This window comes from Sitophilus oryzae, unplaced genomic scaffold (genome assembly GCF_002938485.1).
Source record: "Sitophilus oryzae breed Bouriz unplaced genomic scaffold, Soryzae_2.0 scaffold_1588_pilon_pilon, whole genome shotgun sequence".
NCBI lineage: Eukaryota > Metazoa > Arthropoda > Insecta > Coleoptera > Curculionidae > Sitophilus > Sitophilus oryzae.
The window spans coordinates 145,664-158,115 of NW_022146267.1; the positions used below are offsets into that span (position 1 = coordinate 145,664).

General features: G+C 32.3%; 1 protein-coding gene across 1 annotated transcript; it reads right to left on the reverse strand.

Moving 5' to 3' along the window:
• Positions 1-5,952: 5,952 nt before the first annotated feature.
• On the reverse strand, positions 5,953-12,254 carry LOC115879824 (GTP-binding protein Rit1-like). The gene is made up of 7 exons (XM_030896832.1): positions 12,141-12,254; positions 11,870-12,077; positions 11,744-11,800; positions 11,592-11,665; positions 11,328-11,535; positions 7,352-7,583; positions 5,953-6,886 (listed from the first exon to the last, which is right to left on the reverse strand). Exons 2-7 carry the CDS (start codon positions 12,057-12,059, stop codon positions 6,859-6,861), a joined length of 789 nt encoding a protein of 262 aa, XP_030752692.1. The 5' UTR covers positions 12,060-12,077; positions 12,141-12,254; the 3' UTR covers positions 5,953-6,858.
• Between the last annotated feature and the right edge of the window lie 198 nt (positions 12,255-12,452).

Consider the following 12,452-nt stretch of genomic DNA (forward strand, 5'->3'; position numbering starts at 1 on the left):
ATTAGAAATCGAAATGTGAATATAAATTTTAAAAACAAAAAACGATTTTAAAATGGCTGACAATCGGATACGTGTTAAGAATGGCGGATTTCTGTGTCCGACTTAATATGAACTACCAATATACCAATTCCGACCGGGTCTCCAACATTAGTCGTCTCACAGGACCGAAGTCATCAAACCGGACGACCGGCAATCGTATTATGACGTATATAATTCCAACGTACGCCACGTAACCTCACTTTGCGTATCAGTGATTTGTGGATTTGTGCAACTATATTTTAGCTTTTGTTTTCTCCTTAAAAAAAATGGGCAGCCACTTTTTTAAGCCTAACCGCACATGTCGGAGGAGGATGGGGTCTGCTGGTTTCCTAAGCTAAAAAATGAAATTAAGATGCACCAGTGTAATGCAGCATCTCTTCCGGATAAAAAGCATTTACGGGTGGAGACAAAACATCACTACTACTATTATTATTTTGCAAAAGCCTCGACCTCTTTCTGTAAAATGTAGATAAATGTCTAAATGCATTTTAGTGTTTTTTTAGGCATAATAAAAAAATTAAGTTTGTTTACAAAAACTTTTTATTAGGTTATGTTCATGATGTTCATTAGGTCGCAAATGCTACTTAATGGGTTGTATTTACCGACGTAAATAGAGATACGTAAATTAGGTTATAAATATGAACATAAAATACAACAAAATATAATTGGACGTTACTTTAGGGATTATCAGTGAGACGTATCCTATTCGGACAACGGGTAGACGTCGGGCTAGTTCAAGTATATGTACGTCGTGCAAGCCAACGTGGGAACGACGTTGGGAAATTAATAAAAATGGTACGTTGTTATTTTGTACGTCGACAGATCGTTGGATTTACCGACTCGCATCCAACGACGTCGCTTTTAATAGAAAAGCGACGTCACAGGTCGCATCACCAGCACCCGACCTAAATTTGCACAAAGTCTGACGTCGCTTCAGGTCAGATTTAGTTCGAAGTCAGATAGATGCTACTTGGGACATGGCGTACACAGTTAAGTTGGTTAGTTTGGATTTAAATCAAAGATACTACTGTTTTTTAAATGAAACGACAACACTGTAACTGTAAAAATAATTTGCGTCAATGGAGGACATGCATTTATGTAAGATTTCAAATTTTCAAAAAAAAAACGTGTAACCTACCATTCACCGTGAATCACCCTGTATAAATAGTTTTAAAAATAATGTGATGATTATGTTAGCTGTTAAATAACTTTCCATCATTAGTTTTTCTTTCTATCACTCACTAACCATGGAAAGTGAAATACAATTATTATCTTAAATTTAAAAGTGACTAGAAAATATAATTTACACAATTTCATACTTAAAATCTTTGCAAATCAACAAAAACTTTTAAAATACATAATTAACAATCGATCAGTTACTATTTTGTATAGCATTTTTTTTAATTAGCTACATAATTATTTTCTTTTGTTAATAATTTTTAATATAACTTAATAAATATTTAAAGCTCATACTTTTTCAATAATTTATTTCGCAACTAATAAAATATATTTTTTTGTTATATGGTTAAATACATTACAATAGATTATTATTACCGAGTTTAGTTTTTAGTTTAAGTTTAAATGCGTATAATTTTTTGGTCTCTGAACATTTAACCTGATCACTGGTATCATTAAATGCAAAAAAACATAATAATTTAAACCCAGTTATATATAGATGTAAATTAAACTATACCTACATATTGTAATCATATCAGTGCCAGTTACAACATATTAAATACTATCGGTTCTAAGTAAGATATTACTGTTAATTGAAGAAATAAGAAGATGCGCAACCTTATGGCCGATTTCATGGCATAAAACCTGTCCGAGATGTAGCTGGCGATACTGTCGTCGCTAGTCGGCCTGTCTGAGATTTAGTTCAGATCTGCGCCACTGCGCGCTGAAGAATGAAGAATACTGTACCCAAGGTTATTAAAAGATAAAGTTGTCTCGTAACTCGATCCGCCATTATCGAAAACATCATCTACTACGTCATAGGAATGATACCACTCATAGATAAAGGGATAAAAACTGCCGACAGTGCATTTCCGAATCGATATTCATTGTGTACTTTATTGTTTATAGTGTATGTCGTCAATAGTTTTCAGTTGTTTGTATATCTCTCTTTGTCGGTTGCATTTTATTTTTTATTCCTTTTATCTATGATTTTATACGTTCTGTCTACGTCAGAAGGATGCTATTCCGCTTCACTCCTATTGGTCCAAAAAGACAACCTTATCTTTTAATAACCTTGTACTGTACCGTAGTTCTGCTTTCAGTCGACAGAGTGGGTGGTAGCCGGAGACAGTGTTGCCAGAACTACGGATTAATCCGTAGATTTACAGATTTTACATTACAGTACGTTAATAATACGGATTTTCTATCATTAAACAATTTAATATAATTTTATATGATTAAACAAAGAACAGCGTCAAAGTTGACTTGAAAATGAAGGTCCCTATTATTTCATATATGAAAAATATTATGGTAAATGTCAACAGTCGTCATTTTCAAGCCAACTAAATTACTATTTTCTACCATACAAAATATTCAGTACCTATAAAAAATTTTTTATATTTGTTGTATATTCTATGTTTAACACGAATAAATTTTCAATACACAAACGCGGATTTTACATTCAAAGATATTTTAGCAACATATCACAGATATTACACATTTTAATATAGCAACACTGTCGCTTTCGAATTAGAGAAAATGAAAGTTTTATGCGTTGGCCGCAGAACGAGTAGTGGCTCCACCGTACAGTACTTGAGACGTAAGGGGAAATCAAATCAGCCTTGTCACGATTTTGCCCATTAGGTTTCGTATCTTCCCAATTCTTTCAATCAACGATACTACTGTAAAATAAATACTAGAGCCTTCGAAATCAAGCAATCCACGTGTAGCGTAGTAACAGTAGTACCCAAAACCGATGTTCCAAATTCAGTAGATCTATCACATATTGACTAAAAATGTTCGAATAGCAACTTTGTAAATGTAAGCAAAATTTAATCTGAATATTATACCATAGATAAAAAAAATAAATTTAGGCTGGAATTCTCGGCTTCACGTCAAAAGTTATAATTATTTTCGAACGCATATATTGTAGGGAGCTACTAGCGGTTGTTAAGAATAACAGCAAAGAAAAAAAACATCCTGGTTGAAAAAATACCGAACAGTGTTTAAAATCTTTTTAAAGTTATTACTGCAATCTTGTGAGTTTAATTTAAATTTTATTTAGGAAAACCCGTGATAATCTATCTAAACTAACTCAACTTAAAAAAGTGATGTGTGAACAACTACCAAAAAAAAAACACCGTGGGGGTAAAATATCGGTTTCCAAAAAGTGACACATATATTTTCTAATGTTGGGTTAAACCTGGGAGATATGAGTTGTTATTTGCGACTCAACATTATAATAAATATAATATTATGATAATTATGCTTCTTTATTATATTTATTTTAATTCTTCTGGTTACTTGGTATACAAAATAATGGTTACAAAATCCCGCTTAAGATGGACTGGTCACATATGCAGAATGCAAGAAAACCGCATACCAAAATCTCTGCTTTACGGTGAGCTTGTAGACGGTAAAAGGAGGCCGCGTGAACAACTCAAAAGATACAAGGATATTTTCCACAAAAACTTATAGGGAATTAACATGCAGAATGAGTGGGAAAAAGCAGCTCATAATCGAACGCAATGGAGAAGAATTATAAACTCAGTTAACAACGACAACCAAAAAGTAAAGAGGCGACAAAGCACAGAATATCTAGCTACGCAACAGAAGCCTCGTTACATGTATAAAACTGTAGGTAGCAAAAGGAGACAGGCTTTTAAAGTCTGTCTCCAAACCAGATATTTTGGGGCGGTAGTTTCGCTACTACATAATAGAGGGCAATAAATTTAAAAGAAAACAGTTTTCTACAAACAAAATTTAAACGAATTTTGTGCACTGTTGCCATTGTGTAATTCATATTGTAAGACTTCCTGATAAAGCATACCTTCAAATTTGCTACATCAGTTAAACATATTAAAATAGATCAGAGCTCTTTTTTCAAACGTTTAAGTATTTAATTTGCCATGTCAGTTGGAATTAGATCTTACGAGCTGAATTACAATCACTTCATGACGTTTGATTGTGTAATTGAATCCTAAATTTTGATTGTAATTCGGCGACGATATAAACGTTCAACAAAATGACGTTCGATTGTATTCATACCGTATAATCGGGAAAAACGGCGTTAGCGATGGCTATGAAATGAAGATCGCTGTCATTTTATGTGTAAATTTATATGGGAAATGTCATCAATCGTCCTTTTCCAGCTAACTGGACGCCGTTTTTTTCGGTATCATACGGTATTTGATATATTTATACTTGCGTATTACTCATGACATTACAATATTATGGTACCATGAAGCATATCAAGTGGCAACATAATATAGTACCATACTACATACATGGCGTTTGATTGGGCTTAAAGTTGGTTACGTATCTTCGGTGACATTGTAATATGATGGTACTGTGATGCATATAAAGTGGTACCTTAATATAGTACCATATTTCAATACCATTTCCTGGCGTTCGATTGATCTCATATTTGATATATACTTGCATTATTATGGTACCATGAAGCATATCAACTGGTAGCATAATATAGTAATATAGTACCATATTACGTACATGGCGTTCGATTGGGCTTAAACTTGGGATACTACGTATCTTCGGTGACATTATAATATTATGATACCATGGAGCATATGAAGAGGTACCATAATGTAGTACCATATTACGATACCATTTTCTGGCCTTAGATTGGGCTTAAACTTGGTATACTACGTATCTTCGGTTACATTGTAATACGATGGTACTATGATGCATATAAAGTAGTACCTTAATATAGTACCATATTACGCTACCATTTCCTGGCGTTCGATTGTGCTTAAATTTGGTATACTTCGGATCTTCGGTGACATTGCAATATTATGGTACCTTAAAGCATATCGAGTGGTACCATAATATAGTACGCTATTATATCATTTACTGGAGTTCGATTGGGCCCAAATTTGGTATATGGTATACTTGCGTTTCGTTATAAATATTTGTTTAATTAATAATTTTAATTTATTTTACGAATTTTAATTTATTTTCCGATGTCGTGACAGCAACTTTTATGCCGAACTAATATATTATTAATTGTACCTGTGTCACTTTTTAAAATCTACCTAGGTCTATATAAATAACGTGGCAAACAGAAGAAATTTGTTATTATAGTATTTTAGTCGATTTTTTGTACTGCATTTTAATAAATTATTTCCCGTATTATTAAACTTATGTGTCATTACTAACGTTCCAGCATTAATAAATATCACTATTAATCGCCCTGTATATTATTAATTTTAAAGGTATTTAAAGGTATTTTCTTAGTTAACATTATAAGGTAGTATATATTAAAAATGTATGTTTTGTAATAATATACTTAAAACTATTTTAAGAGTCAAACGAATAATTAATATAAGTGTATCTGACAAGAAAAGAAGAATAGAAAGAAATTATTATCCACAAGAAAAAGAACGGGATGCCAATTAAAGTATTTTAGAATCTGGCAACTGTGCATATTTAGCCGACCTACAAGGCCGTCGACGAGCCGTCGATCCAAAACCGAAAGTTCAAAATTTCCAATTATATTCTGATTATGATATTGTCGCGCCATCTAGTACTCTATTTGTGCAATTTTAGCTCTTTCATTTCGAGTATTTTTCTGTTGGGTAGCTAGATATTCTGTGCAACAAAGCAATGAGATTTTTGAATGTCCGGAGTGCGGTAGACAGATATCATCACGTATCGGGCTTTTCAGTCACAGAAAAGCTCATGAAAGAAAACGCCTTGCGTGACCACCTTCTGATGCGTGTCAAATACTCGTCAGTGAGTAATGGCAGTAGCATATAGTAGTATAATTCTTCTTATTTAAAATAAAGGTTGTTTTAGATCAATCAAACTCTATTTATGACGATTAATGATAATAATCATTATCGATAAATAAAATAATAAAAGAAAGAAAAAAAAATAAATCATGAGTAATAAAAATAAAAAAAAAAGACGAACCGCTATGAAATCATCAGAAGCTTTGGATCGCGTCCACTGCAAAAACAGCGCCAAATAGTATTCACATTGTTCATATGGGCACTTACAATATTCGGATTGTCACGGGGTTTCTAACAGGACACTGTCTCTGTGCGAAAAATAGGGAAACACCAGAACACCTTATCACTGAGTGCGCCGAGACGACAACTTTCGTGCCATAAACTTTAGTACGGCTGATCTGGTGGAGCCGTCTTAGATACTGGATTTTGTCAAGGCTCTGAGACTGTATGATGAGTTATAACTCGTTATACATCAAGAAAGTCACAATAGATCTGTAAGGTCGCGGTGATTAACCTCCCTCCGAAACATTCTATGGGAATTGCCAATATAAACTTATTTCAATTATCTATATATATATGGTATATTACACTCTCATTTCAAATTGCTAATCATTATGTGACAAATCCCCGAAAATCTCGTTGAATTTGCAACTGAGATTCTTCATTACTAAATATGGCAAATATAACACAAAATATTCTCTTAAAAATAAAAATGGCAGTACAATAAATTTCTGAGGAATGTTCCTATTTTTTTTTCGTATGGCGAATGACAATTTCAATCTCTATTATACATTAAAAACTTAAATCTAACTGAGAAATATTCGGGCTGTGGAAGAAATAATCTTTAATGTGGTCCAATACATCACAGTGTAACAATAAAAAAATTGTAACGCTACTCATTGGTCATTTCAGACGATGAACTAAAAAGAGATAGGTACATAAAAATACAGCTAATGTGTATAAATATAAAAGTATTAAGATGTCAATATTTGAAATACACTGTGGTCTATATGTCAGATGTACAAACTATAGTATGGTTACTATAGTCTATTAAATACTATAGTTACTATACTATAGTTAATTAGTTACTATTAATTACTATAGTCTATTAAATTACTATAGTTTATTAAATTTTTTCAGTTTTATAGAGTTTTTTTTTCATATTTTGAAGTAATCATTCGTCACTAAAATTTTAAAAATTACCTTAATTTCTTGTACAGTTTAGTTCCAATTGTACCAACTAATTTCTTTGTAAAATAAAATAAACTATGTAATTTGAAATTAAAATGACAGACTCATCTATCACTGTCAAGGATTTTGTAGTTGGACATACTATAGATGGCGTGGACCACATTGGATTAATCCCCCTCTATGAGAAGACTTACGAACTATACCCCGTCTGCCTTTTTCGCTTGAAAACCAGAGCAAAGATGCTCCTTAATCGCCACCATTTGCTGTGCCTTCGTAGTTTGCGTTCGTTGTCAGGCGGGCCCGTGCTCTCGCGCTCCTTGGCCCTGATTTCCCTCACTAATGTGTGAAAGGCGTCGTCTACGTAGGTTCGGAGGCAGGCGGACGTTTCATAGAAGGGACAGCCGAACTGTCGTGCCAGAGATTTCCCTAAATGCCCAGAATTTATTAGTTAGTTTGGTATTATCAATAAAAGAAAACAACCACACTAATATAATATATTAATAGTAAAAGAAAACAACCACAACAAACCAGAGTGCAATGATTTAAACTTAGACAAGGAAAGAGAGGGGACAGCTAACACGCATATTTTCCAGTGAAAAATTTTTGAGGCCAAAATTTGATCGGCGGCCATACTTTGGTGACAAGATTTCGAGGTGACACCAAGCGAATTTTTATGTTTTTTGTGAATACTGTTTTGTTTTAAATTTATAAACTGTGTTGTTTAGTATGGTGAGATGTTCGGCGTATGGCTGCAAAGGCTGAAGCGAGAAAAAAATGACTGGAATTACATTTTACAGGTAAAAGTTGATACACAACTTGTGCTATGTAGTCATAAAATGTACATTTTTTTCATTATAGCAGTAAAAATATGTAAAATGCTTTTAATATGTCTTGTACCACATCCAAAGCAAACTATTTTTATTAATTCCAAGTAGTATTTTCAATGTCCTATATTATAATTAATGTTTGAAACTATAAATAATGCTACTCAGACAGGATTTCTCCAGTGGCGTAGGGTATTATAATCAGAGAAATACAAATTCTGCAATAAACATTTTTTTATATATTTTACATGTAAAAAAAATGTATAAAGCATTGTTATCAAATATGTAAAATAATAATTGTAAACTATAAAAAAAAACATGAAAAATTTTGGTTATAAAAAATCTATATGTATAGTTGTTACATAAAACTTAAATTTACCTGCCAAGATTTGCTGGGGGTGGACAAACTTGTGGTGGGCTACTTGTTACAATATTTTATTTTAAATATCCTTTCAAAAAATTTGCTAGTTTAGGTGTATAATAATAGTTTCAATGAGTAATTAATAAAATTTTAAAAATAAATAAATAAAATAACACAAAGCTTCTAGAATAATTGTTTATTTTTTTGCGGAAAATTAGGATATTCTTATGATTGAAGGTAACAAATATTAAAAATTACATTATTCATTGAATCCGTAGGCAAGTGTGAAGGGGATTGGCTAGATTCATTATTATACCGGATGATCGAAACAAAACGGCGTCCAGTTGGCTTGTAAATGACTGTCGATGTCATTCCTCTCAGTCTTTTTCAGGGGGGTGACAGTGATATAGGAAAATTGGAAACAGTCATTAGTGTCATTCCTGTCATTCTCCTCACGACAAGTATGGCCGCCTAGACAAGGACAGCATTGTTTTTGTCTAACTATTGTCTAACTTCACAGTTTAGAATTGACAGATTTCAGTTTCAGAGACAACTTCAGATTTGTTCTAGAACAAATTCGAAAATATTTGACGCCATTTTAATTCATTCCGTTTAGTTTCGTTTTGGAAGTTCAATTTAATATTTCGGCTGAAATTTATAAATATAAAGGTAATAAAGTATATAAAATATATATTACATGAAGAATCCTGGAGAAAATGACGTTTCTGCAGTAGTAGGTATGTCGGTAGTCCCATGTATATGAAAAATAAGTAGTAAATAAACACTGTTTTTACATTTTTTAGATGCAAGAAAATGGTGTTATAATCTCTTTGATCGGCGATTTTTTTGAAAATGGAAACAATTTACAGCAAGGTAAGATCATTTTTAACTATAGCCAACATTAGTTATCTCCAGTATGTGCGATTTATTGTCAATAGTGCAATAAATCGGACTGATAATCTGATTATGTTATCCGACTAAAAGTCTCTTTTTGCATCTTTTTGATTTATAAGCCAGGTTCTATAGGAATAATGGACGCTTTTTTTAAACAGTATATTTATATTTTATACCTATTGATATTTTTACATTGTTAATTTTAGTATAAAAAAATTGTTTTTCTGTTTTCAGGTGTTTTTATAGGGCCCCCGTTTTCATATTCCTGTGTCCGTTTTCTGTCCTTGAAGTTTGCGAATGCGTGTGTTTATTTACAAATTACTGTAAGTCATGCTTATACCTTAACTAATTTACGTTAAAAGTGCATATAATTAAGCAATTGGTATTGAAACAATACAATCCTCTATATTTTTATATTTATTTAGTCACGTTGTTCCATATTTCAAATAAATATATGCGAATAAATTATTTTTTGGTTTTATTTATGAAAAGAAAAAATACAAAATACATTTGAACTGAAAGAGGGCCCGCCATTGAATAACCGGAACGTAAATGAAAATTAAGCCATCATGTCCTTATCATGTCAACCTGTCAATTGGAAAGTTAGTTCTCCAGACGACAAAGAAGGCTTTCGGTGGCGTATCATGTTTCCACGATTTAACACAGAGTTGACACTTCTTTCTAGTTAATTATTTTATGGTCTTTTTTCGATGTCATTTTATATAGTTTTTATGTCATTTTATTAGGGTTCCCAACCGTCCCGGTTTGGCCGGGATTAACCAGGAATCAGAAAGTTTGTCCCGGCGAAAGTTTTGCCTTGGCCGGGACCTGGAAACTAAAAAAATGTGTACTATACACATAATATATTTTATTTTCTAATATTTAATGTCTTGCTTCAGTTATTTAAAAACTTAAAAATAATTGTCCCGGAATCGCCGATACTCAAGTTGGGAACCTTACATTTTATATGTAGAATTATATGGGGAATGTCATCGATCGTCATTTCCAAACAAACGGGATGCCGCTGTTTTTCGATCATACGGTATATATGTATATACACGTTTAAAATATATATATTTACATTATTTTTTATTTAATTATACATTATACATACGTTAATAACGAAATAATTGTCTTGATGATCAGTTCACTGTGACTGTTAAATAAATTTTGCATTATCGACTTGGATATTCTAATATTATAATGGTGAGACTGTAAAATACAAAATTGTATATGCATTATTCAAAAATAAACGATATATTAGTTAACGTTTTAATAAATATTTTTTATCGTCCAGGTACAAGCTAATTTCTGATGCTACGCCATTGGAGAATTTAGAGGTGACAAGTGGCCTCACTTTCAGCTGCCGTGTTACCTGTCCCCTCTCTTTCCTCGTCTAAGGATTTAAAACAACGGATTTTTTTTATTTCAATCAAGGATTTAAATAAAAAAAAAACAACTTGTTTAAAAACTTATGAGAAAATTGAAAAATAACTGTAAAAGTTATAATAACTTTTCCTATAAAGCTATAAAACAATATTCCTATAACAAATATACCCTATATATCTTCATCAAATAAAATGTTACACTTGCTGTATTGTGTCCACAGATTTTAACGTTTAAGTACTTTAATAAATCGAAAAATAATTGATATTACATATAACACATATACCTACTCAATATCTATTCATCTATTAAAATGTTAAACCGATTTTTGAAGTTATTTCGTGTATGCTTCTAAATGGCAGAGATTGATACTGAATTTTTGAAGTGCCGGAAATCCCGTATTCGAATACATTTCATTCGTAAACTCTAGTGCAGAACTAGTTTCTTCTGATGTCAGGTTATATTTTTATTCCCGAGGACTATAATTAATGTAAAAAATATGCTGGTCTCAACAGCGCGATGATGCGACTGTCCTTGTTACATCTTGAAAGCCGCCGAAAGCGAGCCAGAGTCAGCGAACTTTCCGGCCGCGATTACGTCTACCGTTCGCTGTTTTAGTCAGTGGGTGATGCAGTTTTTTATATAAAATATTATTCATTAAAAATAATATGCCAGAGGAACATTCAAAATTAGATTTAAACCTACCTTCTTCTGTGGAAACCTTCCTTTGCAAATGAAGATCGAATTTGTTACCTACTAAAACTATTGGAGTATCTTCTGAGGCTCTTACTTTCTGAATAAGTTTCTTATATTCGGATGCTTCTTGAAAACTATGTCGATCTGTCACACTGTAACAAATCATAAAGCCTTCGCCACATCGCATATACTGGTCACGCATTGCTGTAAATTCAACCTAAAATTATCAAAATACCTTTACATGAAACAATCACTTGAGTAATTTTTGCTCACTTGGCCTGCAGTATCTAAAATATCCAATAATGCAGGTTCACCATCGATAACTGCTTGTTGTTGATACGAGTCCTCTGTAACAACACAAGAGTCTTAATTATTTGTATTCTAGTGTGTTAGATCAATCTTTAGAATATTATAAGCAAACTTACCTATTGTTGGATCGTGATAGTCCAAGAAACTATGACTAACAAACTGCAATGTCACCGCTACAAAATAAAGAGAAAACAACAAAAAATCACTACAGGAATTCTGCCACCCGGTTAAAAAATAACTACCTGATTTTCCGACACCTCCATCACCCAAAACAACTATTTTATACACTCTAATACCGGGTCTAGATTTGTTTTGATTATTGCTTACACCAACTGGTGGCCTATCTGTTTCTATATCCGAATCTTTTTCTGACCTATTCGATTCCTGTCGAGACAATTTTCCCTTTTTCTTGTGGCTCGCTTCACCAGCCATTATACACAATTACAAGTACTGCAATAACAACAATTTATAGAACATTTATTAAATTCATAAATAAATATTGATGTAGCACACCACTCCTGTCTATAAACTTCTAAATTTGACATTTCCATAAGTGGATTTTAAAAGTGTTATGTATGCTCTGTATGTATGGCACTTTATACGAATTAATCCATTCTTCAAATTCATTATATTCTTAAAAACTACTCGAGATATCGTTTAGTTTTTGTTAAAGCCCAAGTTAAATCATAAAAATATATAAAATCTTTGAAAAATAGATGTGTTACCTTAGGTAACCAGTAAAACTTTAATTTGTAATCAGCTGTGTACTGTCATTCCTGTCATTGATCTGTTTTTATTTTCATTTCTTGAGAAAAAAATAAAAAT